Source organism: Pipistrellus hanaki (genome assembly GCF_964339955.1).
Source record: "Pipistrellus hanaki genome assembly, chromosome: X".
Lineage (NCBI taxonomy): Eukaryota > Metazoa > Chordata > Mammalia > Chiroptera > Vespertilionidae > Pipistrellus > Pipistrellus hanaki.
In genome coordinates this window covers 12,493,396-12,513,789 of record NC_140524.1, presented here as the reverse complement: position 1 = coordinate 12,513,789, position 20,394 = coordinate 12,493,396, and the positions used below count along the sequence as shown (strand labels likewise).

The 20,394-nt window shown below is 37.8% G+C and overlaps 1 protein-coding gene across 1 annotated transcript in view; it reads left to right on the top strand.

Annotated features, from left to right (window-relative positions):
* LOC311615556 (uncharacterized protein) overlaps window positions 1–20,394 on the top strand; it is a gene marked incomplete at both ends in the record, with an annotated part of 39,781 nt that overhangs the window by 1,858 nt on the left and 17,529 nt on the right. Inside the window, one exon of the mRNA XM_084870901.1 lies at window positions 4,399–4,475. Within this exon, the coding sequence (XP_084727027.1) occupies window positions 4,399–4,475 (77 nt within the window). The remainder of the gene's footprint in view (window positions 1–4,398; window positions 4,476–20,394) is intronic.

The following is a 20,394-nucleotide window of genomic DNA, read 5'->3' as shown; positions in this document are numbered from 1 at the left end:
TAACATAAGCATGGATTTGGGGCCATTAAAACATCTAGGGCTTGAATCAGAGATAAATAGTTCAACAAATACGTGAAAAGATGCTTGAACTTACTAGTAAGGAAATAATTAAAATTTTAAAAATATATTTATTTCATTTTATTGATTTCAGATATGAAGGGAGAGGGAGAGAGAGATAGAAACATCAATGATGACAGAGAATGTTCAACCAGCGCCTCCTGCATGCCTCCTACTGAGGATTGAGTCTGCTACCTGGGCATTGTCCTGACTGAGCAATCAAACTGTGACAACATGGTTGAATGCTAGATGCTCAACCACTGAGCCAAACCAGCAAGGCAAAGAATGAAAAATTTAAAAAACAATGAGAGCCTTAGCTAGTTTTGCTCAGTGGATAAAGCATCAGCCTGTGGACTGAAGGGTTCTAGGTTTGATTCCGGTCAAGGGCACATGCCCGGGTTTCGGGTTTGATTCCCAGTAAGGAGCATGCAGGAGGCAACTGATCAATGATTCTCTCTCATTATTGATGTTTCTATCTGTCCCCTCTCCCTTCTTCTCTGAAATCAATATAAATGTATTAAAAATATTAAAAACAATGAGAGTTCTATACACCTATAGAATGTTAACAATTAGAAATGTGAATATTTCCAAACATTGGTGAGAAGTGAGTACTATAAAAACTAATATACTTGACAGAAATGTAAACTCCTAAGCCTTCTTGAAAAGCAGAGTGAATTTAAGTTATGTTGATTATACCAGGGCTTAGCAATCAACATTACTGGGTTTAAATAATTCAGAGACAAACTTTCAGAGAGATCTGTGTCTAAGGGTACATGTACTCTATATGCCATAGTGTAGTTTGTGGTAGGAGAGAGTTGGAAACAGCCTCAGTGGGCATCATTAGGGAAATGGACAAGTAGAATTTAAGAAATATACAACAAGGAGAGCTTGGTAATAGTTTAAAGCAGTGGTCAGCAAACCGAGGCTCATGAGCCACATGAGGCTCTTTGGCTCCTTGAGTATTCTAATGCCACTTCTTCAAAATAGACTCGACCAAGCAAAAAACCGACTTCTGCGCATGGGCCACGAAGTTTCAATCGCACTGTATGTGCGTGCCTGCACGTGGTATTTTGTGGAAGAGCCACACTCAAGGGGCCAAAGAGTCGCATGTGGCACAGGAGCCTCGGTTTGCCGGCCACTGGTTTAAAGCAATGAACTCAAGATATACATACTACAGCATAGATCTTAAAAACCATATTGTTGATTGAAAAAAGTAAGAAATAGAATGAGAACTATCGTCCAATGCCACTTTTGAAAATTGTAAACATATAAATAAAACCAAACTGCATATTTTATAAGTATATATATTAAAGGTGGCAGATGACAGTGGGTGTTTGAGTGATGAAGGGGCAGAAAGAAAAAATAAAAAGGGCAGAGACTTTATCTGAGTTCATTACATGCCATGAAATAAGAATATAATTAACTCAGTTTTTGCCACTGAGGTCTTAATATAATAAACAAATAAAATGAATGAATGAGTAAATAAACAAAAATTAGCTCACACAATGATTGCTATGTTTTTGTGTGTCTTGGAAACTAAAATTCAGATACCTTTCTTTAAAAGGAAACTTGCTTGACTACATATGCACACAAATTACATGTCACCCTTAGTACTCAAGTGGTCTTTATAAAAGAAGGGAGCTAAATTTCTTTTGGAAACTAAAACATCATGGAAAATAGTAGAAAAGTGTCATGGTTATGATAAAATAGGACTGAAAATTGCTCTGAACTTATAATGATTATTTCTCAGTAATGACTTCATATTTTGGTGGACACCATGGTGGGGAAGGTGACTGAAATGGAAGGAAGATAGGAAAAATCTATGGCTCAGAATTCCGAAAGTTGTTAATGGTCTAGCAAACACAAAGGTCGCAGGTGTCCATCTTTTTATCTAACTTGCCTGTCTTTCTATTAGATTGTCACATGTGTGTCTATGTCTCCCTTAGAGCCTTTGGGGGTTTTGACTCGCTTCTTCCCCTGCCCAAAGTACATTGAGTCATCTAATACTGAGCTTCCTTTGGAGGATCGTTTTTATATGGTAGGGACTGTTTGCATCCTCAACACTCATATCCTGTGGGTGAGTATGTTGTGTATGTCCCTCCCCCATTGTGTCAATGTGAGCTTCCTATAAAGGGCCACATCCCCTTTGGTCCTTCAGCCACTGGATAGGATTGCTAAAGCACCTGCTGTGTGCAGGGGGTTATGGTAGGATATGTGAATAAGGAAAGATCAACACTGCATTTCAGAAAGTAAAAACCTGAGTGAAGATATGAGCGCACCTGAAAGAGTTATTTACAAGTGGTTTTGATATAACATAAAAGATATACAGAGACTGTTTGCTGGGCCATAGTAAGAGAAGTTACTATTTTGGCAGGTGAATAAAGGAAGGCTTCTGTTACAGGTGAGATTTGAGGCAGCCCTCTCATTGATCACTTGATGGTCTCCTAATATAGCACTCACAAATTTTCTCTCTTAAAAACAGTCATTAGAATTAATCTAGCAGGTTTAGGCTCCATGAATTTATCAACTAAGTAATATTTAATAAGCACCTACTATGTGCCAGGCACTGTGCAAGGTGCTGGGAAAACATTAGGGGAAATAGTAGAAAAGTGTCATGGTTATGATAAAATAGACTCTATGCCAATGGCTGGTGGGAGCAGGAAGTTTAGAGTGGTCAGGGAACCCTCTGAGAGGTTGTGTTTTGAAAGAGACCTGCAATGATAAGGTGCCAACACAGAGAAGAATCAGTAGCTATAATAGTCCTGAGGTAGTAACTGCCTTAGAGAGTTTAAGGGAGCACTGATCATTATGTGACTACAATAAGGTGAAAAGGGAAGGAGTAGTAGAAAATAAGGTACAGTAAGTAGTCAGGGGGAAGATAATGTAGTACTTTGAGAACCATGATAATGAGTTTAGGCTTTATTCCAAGTGCAGTGGAAAGCAGAAGGATGACATGATCTGATTTTTAAAAAATGTTTTAAATTGTTCAATTACAGCTGACATTTAATGTTATATTAGTTTTAGGTATTTAGCATAGTTGTTAGACATTTATATAACTAATGAAGTGACGTTCTATAAGTCTTGCACCTACTTGACACCATGCATAGTTATTAAAACATTATTAACTACATTTCCTAAGCTATACTTTACATATTCATGACTATTTTGTAGCTGCCAATTGTTCTTCTTAATCCCTTTACCCTTTTCACTCAGTCTCCTAACCCCTCTGCCATCTGTCAACCATCAGATTGTTTTAGCTATCTATGAGTTTGTTTTATTTGTTCATTTATCACAATAAATGGATATAGGAGAGACCTCTGCCAGGCCACTTGTTTTCAAATCATTTTCTTACCAGTCAGCTTCAAATCCTTTTTAGTACTGACTGAGTTCAAATCCCCCAGAACCTTCTTTAAGTCATTTACATCTTTTAAGTTCAATTTTTTCCCTATAAATAATGATAATAGTACCTCATTTTAGGATTGTTACAAAGAGAAATTAAGACAGCATCTCATGTATGGTAAGCACATAGTAAATGTGAGAGCTATTACATTTATCATGATCATCATCATTATTATCATCATAATTATTGTTACTAGGATCCAAAGATTGAAAAAGATTTGCTTTACTCTTTCTGTCTGATTTAAAATGTGAGCTTTAGCTGATCACATTTCAGAAATGGTGAAGGACCCCTTTACATTCAATCTTAGACCAGTGATATATGTCACCATTTTTCCAAATTTAAGATGGTGAGAAAACTGGTAGAGAGATAACAGGTGAAGGAAGTTGCTCGGTCTGATTGTCCCATTCATCATTCCTCTCTGGCAGATCTCTGGAAACAGAGCTTTCACATATGAAGGCAGTAACCCCCAGATATTACTTCCTCCTCTGAGAAGAAGCAAAATATCATGTGGCACACGACCCTCACCCTTGTCCCCCTCATGTAACAAGAGTCTCTATTTGTGATCTACTGCAGTTCTTCTTTGGGTTCCTAGGGTATTCCATATTAGTGGTCATTTTGGAGAACAGGGATTTTTGGAGGAAGATTTTTTTCATAGTGTGGCTGTGTGGAAGTGGTAATAGCAGCAAACTCAGAGTTTAACTTTGAAATGATCTTTGACCTTGGATCTACTAGTTGTGTGTCTTGGGCCAAATCATTATTTCTCTCTAACTTTCAGTTTCCTATCTATAAAATCCAGTGTCTTTCTACATTGCTATGCAGATTAATTGTGACATTGAATATGAGGTTGCTTTTGAATTTACTACATGCTATACAAATGTGTCAGGTATTTTTATTCTATAAGTACATTTTAAGTATCTAGAATGCCTTTTTATTTTCTTTAGGAACGTTTAACTCAAAAGGATACTACTGGTCAAGTCCCTCCGATAATAGAAATCTCAGATGATGAAAATTCATCAACGTAAGTAATGGAGACCTGGAACATACTTATAGTAAACAAAACTAAAACAAGAGAAACAACATCATCAAATATTTTTCATCAAAATTAAAACAAGCAAACCATTCAATACAGAAGAGCAATCTACTAATATGAATATTTTCCCAGATAATATAATTAATATTTCCCAACTGAATATAAATACAAGTTATTGGGTTGTTATTTTTTATTTTTGTGACATTCAATGTTCTTTTATATTAATTTCAGGCTTATAGCCTAGTGGTTAGATAATCATATACTTTACAAAACAATTCCCCCAATATTTCAAGTACCCACTTGGCACCATACATAGTTATTACAATATTATTTACTATATTCCTTATGCACACTTTATATCCCTGTGACTATTTTATAACTGCGAATTTGTACTTATTAATTCCTTCACCTTTTTCACCCAGCCCCATAAACCCCTCCCTTTGGAAGCCATCAGTTTATCCTCTGTATCTATGAGTCTGTTTCTGTGTTTTGGTTGTTCCTTTATTTTGTTTTATAGATTCCACATATCAGTGAGCTCATATAATAATTTCTCTGACTTATGTTACTTAGCATAATACCCTTTAGGTATATCCACGTTGGTTCCAATGGTAAGATTTCATTTCTAAAAAAATATATTTTATTGATTTTACACAAAGAGGAATTGAGAGGGATAGAGAGTTAGAAACGTCGATGAGAGAGAAACATCAACCAGCTGCCTCTTGTACACCCCCTACTGGGGATGTACCCACAACCAAGGTACATGCCCTTGACTGGAATCGAACCCGGGACCTTTCAGTCCCCAGGCCGACGCTCTATCCACTGAGCCAAACTGGTCTTGGCAAGACTTCATTTTTTATAGACAAGTAATATTTCTTGTACATATACACCACTGCTTTTTGTCCACTCATCTATTGATGGGCACTTGGGTTGCTTCCATAGCTTGGCTATTTTATTATTTATTTTTAAATACAATATTTTTATTGATTTTAGAGAGAGAAGAAGGGAGAGGAATAGAGATACAGATACGTCAATGATGAGAGAGAAACATCATTGGCTGCCTCCTACACACCCCCTAGTGGGTATTGAGCTGGCAACCTGGGCATGTGCCCTGACCTGGAATCAAACCTGGGGATCTTTTGGTTCATAGGTCAATGTTTAACCACTGAACCACATCAGCTGGGCATAGCTTGGCTATTTTAAATAACACTGTGATGAACATAGGGGTGCATGAATTAGTGATTTAAGTTTCTTTAGATACATACCCAGAAATGGAATTGCTGGTCATAAAGCAGTTCCATTTGTAATTGCTTAGTGAACCTCCATAATGTTTTTATAGCTGCTGCACTAATGTGCATTCCCAGTGCACTAGGGTTTCTTTTCCTCTGCAGTCTCAACAGTACTTGTTATTTGTTGATTTATTGGTGACAACCATTCTGACAACTGTGAGGATATATCTCATTTTGGTTTTAATTTGCATTTCTCTGATGATTAGTGACATTGGCCATCTTTTCATATTTCTACTGGTTATCTGTATGTCCTCTTTGGAAAAGGGTCTATTTAGGTCCTCTATCCATTTTTATTTATTTGTTTATTTTTTGTTAATCCTTACTTGAGGATATTTCTCCATTGCTTTTTAGAGAAAGTGGATGGGAGGGAGGGAGGAAGATGAAGAAAGAGAGAGAGAGAGAGAGAGAGAGAGAGGGAGAGAGAGAGAGAGAGAGAGACAACAATCAACAATATGAGAGAGACATTTACTGGTGCCTCCTGCATGCACCCTGACCAGAGATGGGAAGCGAACCCATAACCCAAGTATGTGTCCTTGAGGGAATTGAACCCAAGATGCTTCTGTGCAAGGGCTGCTGCTCTAATCACTGAGCAACACCAGCCATGGACTCTGCCAATTTTAAAATTGGATTGTGTGCTTTATTTGATGTTGAGTTTGTATGAGTTCTTTATAAATTTTGGATATTAACCCCCTATCCCAAGCATTATTGTCAAATACCTTCTCCCATTCAATGGGTTGTCTTTTAGTTTTGTTTATGGTTTCCTTTGCTGTGCAGAAACGTTTGCCCTGGCCTGCGGTTCAGTGGTTAGAGCATTGGTTTGAGAAATGAATGGTTCCTGGGTTCCATTCTGGTCAAGGGCACTTACCTGCGTTGCAGGTTCCTTGCCCTGGCTTGGATGGTTGCAGGCAGCAACTGATTGGTGTGGCTTTCTCACATCTGTGTCTCTCTCTTCTTTCTCCCTCCCCCACTTCCACTCTCTCTAATGTCAGTGGAAGAAAAATCCTCCAGTGAGAAATAACAAAAACCAAATAACCAAAACTTTTAGTTTGATATAGTACTTTTTGTTTATTTTTAATTTTGTTTCCCTTGCCTAAGTAATACATCAGAAAAAAATATTTCTAAGAGAAATCTCAGAGATTTTACTGCCTATCTTTTCTTCTTGGAGTTTTATGGTTTCAAGTTTTATATTTAAGTCTTTAATATATTTTGTGATTATTTTGGTATATGGCGTAAGAAGGTGGTCTAACTTCACTTTTTTTTTCTTATCTGTCCAATTTTCCCAACACCATTTGTTGACTAAACCATCTTTAACCCATTGTATATTTTTGCCTCATATATAATACTAATGTTCATAATGGTGTGGGTTTATTTCTGGCTCTATTCTGTTCCATTGATTTATGTGTCTTTTTTATATTCCAGTATCATATTGATTTAAAAAAAATATTTTTATTTATTTCAGAGAGGAAGGGAGAGGGAGAGAGGGAGATAGAAACATGAATGATGAGAGAGAATCATTGATCAGCTACCTCCCACCCGCCACACGCCAGGTCAGAGCCTGAAACCCAGGCATGTGCTCTGACCTGAAATTGAACCATGACTTCCTGGTTCATAGGTTGACACTCAACTATTGAGCCTTGCTGGCCAAGTAGTATCATACTGTTTTGATTTTATTACTATAGGCTTGTAGTGTAATTTGAGATCAGATAGTGTGATATCTCTAACGTTATTTTTCTTCAGTTTTCTGTGGCTATTTGAGGTCTTTTATAGTTCCATATAAATTTTTGGATTGCTCTAGTTCTGTGACATATGCCATTTGTATTTTGATAAAAATTGCATTGAATCTATAGATTGCTTTGGAGTGTATGGACATCTTAACTATGTTAATTCTTCCTGTCTTTGAGTACAGTATATTCTTCCACTTATTTGTACTTTCTATTTCTTTCTTCAGTGTCTTATAATTTTTTGATTATGGATCTTTTACCTCCTTAGTCAAATTAATTCCTAAATATTTTATTTTTCTTCATGCTATTATAAGTGGGATATTTTTCTTAGTGTCTCTTTCTGATGATTTTTTTATAACAAAAGTGGAGATTTATTGAAGAACAAGTACAGACTCCCATATGGGAAGTGGGATGAGTCCCACAGAATGGGCTCCCAAGAGGGGAGGGGGAAAAGTCCCACTAATAGTTTTTAGTGTATTAAAATGCAAAAAAAGATGTCTGAATATTTATTTTTGTATCCTACTTTACTGAATTCATTTATCAGTTCCAGTAGGTGTTTTATTTTGTTTTGTTTTTGTTATTCTTCACCCAAGGATATTTTTCCATTGATTTTTAGGGAGAGTGGAAGAGAGAGGGGAAAGACGGAGAGAAACATTGATGTGAGAGAAAGACATCGATTGGTTGCTTCCTTCACAATTCTGAGCAGGGCCCAGGCCAGAGAGGAGTTTGCAACTAAGGTTCATGCCCTTGATCGGAATCGAACCTGGGACCTTTTGATATGCAGGCCGATGCTCTATCTACTGTGGCAAACCGGCTAGGGCTCTAGTAGTTTTTTGTTTTGTTTTGTTTTGTTTTGTTTTGGCAGAATTTTTAGGGTTCTCTATATGCAGTTTCATGCCATCTCAAAATAATGAAAGTTTTACTTATTCCTTTCTAATATGGATGCTTTTTAAAAAAAAAAAAATATGCTTTTTATTGATTTGAGAGAGAGAGGAAGGGAGAGGGAGCGAGAGAGGAACATAGATGAGAGAGAATCATTGATCAGCTGTCTCTTGCATACCCTCTACTGGGGATCTAGGCTGCAACCGGGCATGTGCCCTGACTCAACCACTGAGCCACACCTGCTGGGCAATTTGTATGCATTTTATTTCTTCTTCTTGTCTCATCATTATAGTTAGGACTTCCAGCACTATGCTGAATTAGTGAAAGTAGATATCCCTGTCTTGTTTCGGATCTTAAGAAAAACACTTGTTTTTCCCCATTCAGTATTATGTTAGCTGTGGGGTTGTCAATATATGGCCTTTATTATATTGAGGTATGCTTTATTTCCACTTTCCTGAGGGATTTTATCACAAATTAGTGCTGAGTTGTGTAAAATGCTTTTCTGCATACATTGGTATGATCATATATGATTTTATTCTTCATTTTGTTTGTGTGTTGGCTTTTTATTTAAAAAGCAATAAGTAGAGTTAACAACTAACATGGACATTTATTGACTTTCAAATTAAGATCATACATTTAAAATGTTTCTTGGTAACTTCTTTTTAAAAAATACTTTTAAATATTAGGAGAATAATTGTGCATTGCAGGAACTGCTATCATACAGGTGTCCCTCTTTGAGAATCTAATCTGTTCTTTAACATCTGTTCGTTAACAAACTTTCAGAGAACAGAAGTCAGTATTTCATTATTCTGTGTGGGAAAAATAAAAATGCATTTTTACCCACAGGGAAATGCCAATTTCTCAAATATCACTAAAACTCCATTATAAACCTATTTAAAAATCCATCAAATATTTCTATAATATGGAAATTACTTGTTACCCTATCCTATGTAATAAAAGAGTAATATGCAAATTAACCATCACTCTACTACACCCACAAACCACACCCACAATCCACACCCACCAGCCACACCTACCATCCAATCAAGAGCAAATATGCAAATAAACCCAACCAAGATGGCTATGGCCACAGAGAACAGGAGGGATGCTTGGGTTTCTCCGGCAATGGAGGAAGCCAAGCTTTCCACCTGCCCTTGCCAGCCAGACCTCCACTCAAGACTACAAAGTTTCAATGACAGAGGTACATAAATAAAAAAAGAAATGGTGACAGCCACAGAGCTAGAAAGAGCAGGAGGCTAGGTTTGCCTCTGGCAATGGAGGAAGCCAAGCAGGGATCGGGCCCCAGCTTGAGGCCCATTGGGGCTGGCAGTTTCCAGCGCCACGTCACCCCCATGTTCCCCTGGTGGTCAACGCATGTCATAGCAAGTGGTTGAACTCCCGAGGAGACAATTTGCATGTTAGGCTTTTATTATATAGGATAATTGGAAAATTAGCCTAAGCCACAAAAATGATTCAAGTTTGTGCTTTTCTGAGTTCCATGGAAGAATCAAATGATCTTTTGTTTTATTGTGTCAAAACAAAATTTTGCATGTGTTGAATACATAATTCTTATTTAAATACATAATAGCAGATGCAAAAGTTCTGTTTAACTCAGCAAAGGGACTGGAAGGATTATAATGCTGTTCCAAATGTGATTTCCAATGATGAAAGCCTAAAGTAAAACTGCTAAATTAGATACAATCAACTGCTAAATTAGATACAATCTGGCTAATGTCCTATAGGACAACAAAGCCATCACTTTTTGAATTAGCATGTCTTCCAGACAGAAATTAGTTACATATTTAAAAACCTAAAAATTATTTTCATCTTATCACTTTGCTGATCATTATATGTAACTTTCCAGGGCTATAAAATATCAAAATATATGGAACTTATTTAATTGTAAATAGTGTGTCAGAGTTATGTGTTTCATAGAAAAGGAAATGATCATTCTTTGGGCCTCTAAACTGAAAGGACTTGCTGTCAAACGTTTTACTCCAGGCCTGTGCTCACCTCCCAGGGCCAGCAATGGTCCCAGGAGGCTGTGGGCTTGCCTTAGCACAGCCTGTGCTCTCCTCCAGGGGCTGGTGATGGTCCTGGGAGCCTGTGGGTCTGGCGCCAATCCCTGGGAACCAGGCTGCTTGGTACTACCCTGCCCCCAGCCGCATGGTGCCTGTGTATGCAAATTAACCCACCATCTTTGTCAGGTTAATTTTCATACTCCTGATTGTCTGGTGGGTGTCGTAGAGGTATGGTAAATTTGAATCTTTCTCTTTTATTAGTGTAGATGACCTCTAACCAGCCCACATTCTTATCTTCAGCTACATGTCAAATTAGTTTGATCACCTAAAAATATAAAATTACACTGTTTTATATTTACAGTTGATAAAAACAATTTTGTTATTAATGTTTTTTGAAAAGCTCTTAGTAAGAGTTTGTACTCAAAACTCATTGAAGCAACCCTGAAATCACTAAAGATTTAGACACTAGTAAAAAGAAGTCTATACATGCCCTCACCCCCCAGAGTTTTGTGTCCATTGGTTATGCTTATATGCATGCATACAAGTCCTTCAATTGATCTCTTATCTCCCCCATGTCTCCCTACCCTTCCCTCATGTATGGGAGTGGAGGGGGGTAATGGTAAGATATGTACACATATAATACCTTAATAAAAAAATGGAAAAAAAGAAGTCTAATATCAAAGTTTAGAAAAATATGGGGCGAATTATCTGAGTACTAACCGATTTATAAAAAGTAGTTGTAGATAAATATGCTTGCAGTTGCTTGTTCTACTCAGACAATTAACAATGGAATAATTTTTACCTCATGGTATTCATTTGTCATCCTCTAATGAAAATGTTAGACTGTGTATTAGGGATCTGGAGAAGTGTGTCACATTTAGCTCTTTTTTGACTTAAAAGCTTTTTGTTTTGCTCCATTAAACTTAAAAAAAAAACTTTTTATTTGAACCTTGCCAGGACCTACCATATGTATCTTCCTTTACCCATACTTACAATTGTTTACACTTTGCCCCATTTGATTTATCATTATTCTCTCCTTTGCTTCCCCCTTCGTTCCCCTTCACTTCTCTATTCCTTCTCTCCTACCTCCCATCCCTACCCTCCTTTCTCTTTCTCTTCCCCTTTTCCTCATTCATTATGTTTTCAATTTATTTATTCAATGGATTACATTTTGCTGTTATCATTTACTAGAGGCTCACTGCATGAAATTCATGCATGGGGATGTGTGTGTCCCTCAGCCCAGTCTGCACCTTCTCCAATCTGGGATGCCTCTCACAATCCAGGACTGCTGGCTACCAATTGCTCGCCTACTGCCTGATTGCTCCTAACTGCTTCTGCCTGCCAGCCTGATAACCCCCTAACCACTCTCCTACCAGCCTGATCGACGCCTAACTGCTCCCCTGCCAGCCTGGTTGCCCCTAACTGCCCTCCCCTGCAGGCCTGGTCACCCCCAACTGCCCTCCCCTGCTGGCCTGGTTTCACCTAACTGCCCTCCCCTGCCAGCCTGGTCACCCCTAACTGCCTTCCCTGCCAACCTGGTCACCCCCAACTGCCCTTCCCCACAGGCCTTTTCACCACTAACTGTCCTCCCCTGCTGACAATCTTATGGCAGCCATTTTGTATCCACATGGGGGCAGCCATCTTATGTGTTGGAATGATGGTCAATTTGCATATTTCCTCTTTATTATATAGGATATCAATGCTTAGATTATCTCAGAATCAACCAGTAGCAGCCCCTTTATTCTGGCTCCTGTGTCTTTTTGGTGCTTTCCACCATTCTTGTAGTATTCCTTACTTTTTGGTGCTATATGATGTTTCAGCTTCATTTTGTACTTTCTCTGCCTCAGCCATGAAATTATTTGGTTCTCTAAGCCTTAGTCAAAGGAACCCTGGCTTCTTTAAGTGGAGATATTTAGAAACGATGATCTGGGCATTACTTGTGCTCATTGTTACTGGTTTGTTATTGCTTCTAGGTGCTTTCAGAACTAGGAAACAAATACTACACATGAATGGACATAGCCATAAAGACATATCTATATTTTCATATCTTATCCATTTATATGTATAAGTACCTTTGTGTATTTATATATATCGATATAAAATAGTATAAACCAATGGCTGCCATAAGATTGTCATACTATTGATACCTCCTACTGTAAACCAGCACCATAGGGTTCATTCTAGTATTCCCATTTCCACTTTGCAACACTGGTCAATAATCAGAGAGGACTGGCCCCATTGTTATCAACGTATTTACTCATTTGTTCAAATCTAGAATGCACAGAATAGTTTTAAGGTTGCCAATTCAAGATCATGGTGTAAAGAAAGCTTCTTCAAGTGAGTCCATATTGTTTATATTTTAAGGTAAATTTTACATATAATGAAATGTACTGATCTTAAGTGTACCATTCCTTGTGAGCTTTGATGAATACATGAACCCATGCAACCCACATTCTGATTAAGACATATAATATTTTCAACATATTAGAAAGTATTTTGTGCCCCCTTTTCTGTTATCCTCCCACCTAGAAGCAATCTCTGTTCTGATAGTTTTCACTATAGATTAAATTTTCCTTTACTAGAATGTCATAAAAGTAGAACCATATAACACCGTTTCCCCGAAAATAAGACATCCTCCGAAAATAAGACCTAGCGCATGGAAAGATAAGACATCCCCTGAAAATAAGACCTAGCACAACTTTTGGAGAAAAAATTAATATAAGACACTGTCTTATTTTCTGCGAAACAGGGTATATACTCTGTTGAGTCTGCCCTCTTAAATTCAGCATAATGTTTCTGAGATTCATCACATCATATGTATCAGTAGTTCATTCCTTTTTGTTGCTGAGGAGCAATCTATTCTAGATATACCACAATTTGTTAGACTTTCTTTGTTGTTAATCTCTTCCCACCCACTCACCCACCTACACCTTCCTGCTGAGATTTGACAGTCTGTTTCATGCTTCTTTTAATGGACATTTCTTACTAGTTTTTGGTTACTACAAATAGAGCTATAATATTCTTTTACAAGTTTTTTTTGTGGACACATATTTTCATTTTTTTAATTATACATTAAAATTGACTTATTATGTATGGTTTGTTTTTTTAAATCCTAACCTGACGATTTATTTATTTATTTATTTTAGAGAGAGAGAGAGAGAGAGAGAAAAGGAGATAGAAAAAACATTGATGTGAGAGAAACATCAAATAGTTGCCTCTCACATGTACCTGGACTGGGGATTGAACCTGCAATATATATGTTCCCAGACTGGGAATTGAACCTGAAACCCTTTTGGTGTACTGAATGACACTTCAAGTAACCAAGCCACCTGGCTGGGACCATCTTTATGTGTTTAAAAAAAATTATATATACTATTGATTTCAGAGAATAAAGAAGAGGGATAGAGAGATAGAAACATCGATGATGAGAGAGGATCATTTTTCAACTGCCTTCTGCACACCCCACACTGGGGATCGAGCCCGCAACCCAGTCATGTGCCCTGACTAGCAATCAAACCATGACCTCTGGTTCATAGGTCAACAATCAACCACTGAGCCACCTTGGCTGGGCTCTGTGGTTTTTAACACATGCATAGATTTGTGTAACCACGATCATAGTCAAGATAAAGAACAGTTCCATCACCCACTCCCCAAAAAAGCTCCCTTCTGCTGTTCCTTTAGAGTCATCCCTATTACTATCAACCACTGATTTTATTTTTCATTTCTATAGTTTTATCTTTTTGACAATGTCACATAATTAGTATCCTATAGTACATAATCTTTAGAGATTTGCTTCTTTCCCTCAGCATTAGTCTTTTGAGGTTAACTTGAGTTGTTGTATGCATCAATAATTTTTATTGCCTAGTTGCATTCCATATAATGTATGGATGTACCATGGTTTATTTATTTACCTGTTGAGGGCTAGGTATCAGGGTTTTTGCTGGGTTTTTGCAGGTTTTAATAAAACTGCTGTATAAACATTTGTGTACAAGATTTTGGTGGACATGAGCTTTCATTTCACTTCTCTAGAGTATTGAATTATGGTTGCAATTTGCGTTCCCCTAATGACTAAAAATATTGAGCATATCTTCATCATTAAAATATGTGAATGTTTTTCTATTTTTAAAATAATGCTGTTTGTTTTCTTATTATTGAGTTTTGAGAATTCTTTGTATATTTTGGATATAAGTCTTTTGTCAGAGCACTGTTTTTTGTACCGTATTTTTTCACTAGAGGCCCAGTGCACGACATTCATGCATGGGGGGTGGGAGGTGTCCCTCAGCCCAGCCTGCACCCTCTCCAATCTGGGACTCCTCGAGGGATGTCCGACTGCCCATTTAGACCCGGTCCCAGTGTGGGCAGTCGGACATCACTCTCACAATCCAGAACTATTGGCTCCCAACTGCTCGCCTGCCTGCCTTCCTGATTGCATCTAACCACTTCTACCTGCCAGCCTGATCACCTCCTAACCACTCCCATGCCAGCCTGATTGATGTCTAACTGCTCCCCTGCCAGCCTGTTTGCCCACAATTTCCCTTTTCTGCTGGCCTGGTCACCCCTAACTGCCCTCCCCTACAGGGTTGATTACCTCCAACTGCCCTCCCTTGCAGGCCTGTCCCTCCCAACTGCCTCCCCTGCTGGCCATCTTGTGGTGGCTATCTTGTGTCCACATGGGGGCAGGATCTTTGAGCACATGGGGCAGCTATCTTGTGTTTGGAGTGATGGTCAATCTGCATATTACTCTTTTATTAGATAGGATAGAGGCCTGGTGCACTGGTGGGGGTCAGCTGGTTTGCCCTGAAGGGTGTCCTGGATCAGGGTGGGCGTTCCTTTGGGGCATGGGGCAGCCTGAGCGAGGGGCCTGTGGTGGTTTGCAGGCCGGTCATGCCCCTGGCAACCCAAGTGGAGGCTCTGGTATCTGGAATTTATTTACCTTCTACAATTGAAACTTTGTAGCCTGGAGTGGAGCCAAGCCTCCTGCTTGCTCCAGGGCCACTAGCCATTTCTGTTTGGATTTGTTTACCTTCTATAATTGAAACTTTATAGCCTTAAGTGGAGACATAGGCCAGCAAGGGTGGAAAGCTTGGCTTCTTCCATTGCCTGGGAAACCCAAGCCTCCCCCTTGCTCTCTGTGGCTGTAGCCATCTTGGTTGGGTTTATTTGCATACTTGCTCTGATTAGCTTGTGGGTGTGGCTTGTGGGTGTAGTGGAGTGATGATTAATTTTCATATTACTCTTTTATTAGGTAGGATTCTCTTAGTGTCTTTTGTAGAACAAAAGTTTTTAATTTTGAAAAAGGATAATTTTACCTTTTTTTTTTTTTCTTTGATGGATTATGCTTTTGGTGCCATGTCTAAGAACTCATTGCCAAACTGAAAGTCACATAGATTTTTCTCCTATTTTTTTCTAAATTTTTTTATAGTTCTGGGTTTACATTTGTATCTGTGGCCCATTTGGGCTCATACTTATATAAAATATGATGTTGAAGTTCATATTTTTTGACATGAAACCATTTGTTGAAATATAACCATGCCCTTCTCCTGCTCAAAAGTTTTCAGTGGTTTCCACTTACTTTTAGAATAAAATCCAAAATCCTTTTGTATGAACTGTAAAGCACACTGCTCTCATACCTACCTATTCCTCAAACCTCCCTTTTGTGCTACCCTCCCTTTTATCTATTATATTCCAGCTGCACTGGCCTCTTCTCATCTGTGAATTTTCCAACATGGAAGCATTGCAAGTGCTTATGTCCTGAACTTAAAATACTCTTCCACTGGTGTTGTCACATGGTTGGCTTACAACACTCCCCTAGGTCCACTTTTGGTTTTCTTCCCATGACACCCTGCCCTTTTCTCCTTCATCATACTTTTTACAATTTGTAAATGTAAGTTGTCTTTTTATCTTTTTTTCTTTATTAAGCTATTACATATGTGTCCTTATCACCCCATTGCCCCTCAACCCCCACTCATGCCCTCATCTCCTGGTGTCTGTCCATTGGTTAGGTTTATATACATGCATACAAGTCTTTTGGTTGATCTCTCCCCCTTACCTCCACCCTCTTAGGTTTGATGGTCTGATCTATACTTCTCTGTCTCTGGATGTAAGTTATCTTTGGACTCTTCGTTCATTTTTTGGATTCCCCACAGAACTGTAAACTTTATGAGTCTGTGTTCTCAGTGTCCAGCACTGCACTGTGCCTACCCTCATAAAACTTACTGCCTAGTGTGGTGATATGCACAAGAAACCATAATGAAGTCACTATTCTGTAAATTCCATCTAAGCTCTTTCACTGTATCCTTGTTCCTGTTTTCTACACTAAGATATCTTTTCCACCTATATTGTGTATACTCAAATCCTCCTTGCCATCCAGAAACCAGTTCATTCTTTCTCCTCACAGAAGTTCTTCCTGCCACATGGCTTGAAAGAGCTCTCTTTACTTTCTCCTTTCCTATTGACACTCTTCACTTTTCCTTGAGATCACAGAGACAGACTTAGCACTTCTAGATAATCCAAAGCTCCAAGAGGGAAATATTCAAATTGCATTCAGCTTGCGTCTCCCTCAGTACAGAGAGTAGCTCATATTATTCAATTAACTTGTTTTAGTCATGTGTCCACCTTGCCACTCTAAACTAAGGGGGGTGATTTTCAGAATGAAAAATAAAAATAAACTAAATTTAAAGTCATATATCATATTTATAATACACAGCCAACATCTAGACTACCAGTGTTTTAATGTTCAGCAAAGAAACATATAAAAGATTGTTTTTCTTTTAACATATGCTAGGACTTGACTGACTTCTGATGTTTCATTTCCCCAACTGGCTCAGACATAGTACAAGTGACAGAAGAAGCACATAGAATGTCACCTTCAATAAATGGTAGAGAGAGTGGATTATAAATTAGGAAGATTGAGATGCCAAATAAAGTAAGGGGTGTTTGGCAAAATCTTACCTTGAATATATATTCCCAGGCCAGGCCCTGTGAACCACTGGCTGTATTTTTAAGAAATTGATCCTTCTCTCTTTTATGATATAAAAATGTTATGTGTGTTTCCTTCCTTTGAAGAGTCATGTCCTTGAACAATGATGAACTTTAATTCATAAAAAAAATTTTCAGACCTTTTCACAGTGGAAGAAATATTAGATAATAGAGGTAGATATGAAAACAATAATATATGCAAATAAACATGGTACCAGATAAATTATAAAAACACTGAATTGGCAGTTCTAGGCCTACAAAGACTGTTCTCTTGGAGCAGGAAATGCATCCCCATAGAACATCTTATCCTCTGCTGGAAAGCTTGGCTTGCAAGGCTTTCTAGTTAGTGGGAACAGAGCGAACTCTTTTTATACCTTACCACACAGTGCTGGTCTTAGTATAGTTTCTTGCCTGATTTATGAATTTCTCCTGGAATGAATTTTCCACAAATATATGGTGGGGAACTGTGTAGCTTGACATTCATGCTGCCTATGAATGCCATTAGTGTTAGCGGCTGGCATCCAGGCTGGGATCCAGGTATGTTCCAGTGACTCACCAATCAACACTATATGTTGCCTTCTTTACTTTTGAAAAAAGGGGAGACCACAGAACACTAATCAGATTCAAAAGGTGATTTTTTTTTGGTTTGATATTTCTGTACTGTTAAGGAGAGGCCAATAACAGCAATATATTTTTCAACTTGATAAAACCTTGAAAAATTTTTGGTTATTAATGGCCTACCTTATTTTTATAGCAAAGGGATTTTGCTTACTTGTTGCTTATCTGTTTTGTTTTTATTCTTTGATATCAGGGCACTGCTTATCATAGTTACTTTCCATTCAAGACACAGGACATCAGACTAGGATTTTTACCATGTTGATGATTTGTATATACTTTCTAAGTTTTATGAATATTAAGAATTTCATATTTTTCCATCCTAGTGAGGAAATACCTCCGAGTAACGTTAGATGTATTCATTTTTTGATGTGTTTATGGAAAATTGGTGTGACAAAAAAGGCACATTAGAGTAGTTCAAACAGGCCCTTTAGAAACAGGGATGTTTTCTATGAAATGGATCAAATAAGCCTCTGGTGGATATTTTCCCATTTGGATTCTATCTTTTGTAAAACATTGAAATATATGAGTATTGGAGCATTTGAGTTTTATTCCTTTTTTAATTGCTTATTAGTAATGGTTGGATGCAAGTCTGTTAACACATAACTAAGACAGGGATTGATTTTTTTTTAGCTATGGGATTAAAGTAATTACCAATCGGGTAATTTTGAAAGGAATACCCTATTTTAAATAGTTGAAGCTCAATGTTTTCTTTTAAATTTTCATATTAAAATTCTAAAATTATCTGAACTATTGTGTATGATGCAGGTTTAGTTATAAATAAGCTTAAATGTATAAGCTTCAGACATATCAATTGTATATCAACTATATATCAGCCCACACAAAGAATATGATTTTAAGTGCCAGAAGAATCTATTTCCTTCCACCTTTAAAAAATAGTCATGGGGATGTAAAGTACACCATAGGAAATATAGTCAATAATATTGTAATACTTATGTACAATGCCAGGTTGGTAGTAGACTTATCAGGAGTATCACTTCGTATGATATATAATTGTCCAACCACTATGCTGTACAGCTAAAAGTAACATAATATTGAATGCCAATGATAATGGAAAAATAAAAAAAATCTATGTCTATGGCTTAAACAGAAGAAGGGGAGATATCATTGGTACATTTGGCTTACAAACCCTAAGTTATCCTCTTACGGACATCAGTCCTTTTGGCCAGGGAGCAGTGAGGAGTGTAGTGCTCAGAGTAGGGAATCTGTGAGCAAGAGCCAAGTATTTCTTTCCTAAGTCATTTCATTTCATTTTCTGCCCACCTCACAACCATTATGTGCACATGTGCACACACAAGCATGCCTCAAACATGTCACTGTATCCTTTTGGCCCTGGATTAATGGGTCAGAAAATGTATACTCTTTCTGCTAGAATTTGCACCTAAAATTAGCCAGGACCTTCACTATAGGATCGTCAGTGGTATAAATTCCTCTATTGTAGAAGACTGGTAGATTCAAATAGCATACTTCTCTCATTCAGAATATCTGAATGAAATATACTGTGCCCCTCCCATCAAAAACAGAAAGAAAACCTTTTGAGACTAAAAATGATCCTTTAAGATAAAAATATTTCTGGAAACAGTCACTCAGAAAGTTTCCATATTCATGTGCTAAATATTTTTAAGATGAGCGTTGTGGTCTCTTATTAACAGGAAATATGATCTTGAACAATTTCAGGTTCATTAATATCTTTCCCAGATGAAAATAGACGGGGCTTCTTTAGTGGGATTCTGAGTTTTCCACTGGCTTCTGTAGTCACTGGAAGCAAACAGATCTTTTATCTGCTTGTTTTTTTTTTTTAAGATTTGATATGTCTCTTTATACATTATCTTTCATTTGAGAGAAGTGATGCTGAATTCAGATAAATTCACTAAAGATAAAAATTGGGAAGCTTTCTGCAAAATGATTAATTTCTCCAGTGGCCGAATTGCCAAAAATCAATTTTCCAAGACCAATCCATTGAAATGATGAATTTATAAAATTTACCCAGATTTATTTTTTAAATTTCTTTATTGATTAAGGTATCACATATTTGTCCTCATCCCCCCATTCCCATCCCAAACCCCTCCCCATGTATGCCCTCACCCCCTGTTGTCTATGACTTCTGGTTAGGCTTATATATATGCATACAAGTCCTTTGGTTGATCTCTCCCCTTTACCCCCACCCTCCCCTACCTTCCCTCTGAGGTTTGACAGTCTGATCGATGCTTCCCTGTCTCTGGGTCTGTTTCCAAATTTATAATTCATCAAAAATGTCTCGCCCTAGCTGGTTTGGCTCAGTGAACAGAGTGTTGGCCTAAAGACTGAAGGGTCCAGAATATGGTTCCAGTCAAGGGCCCGTACCTCAGTTGCAATCTCCTCCCCCAGTCAGGCCCTTATCAGG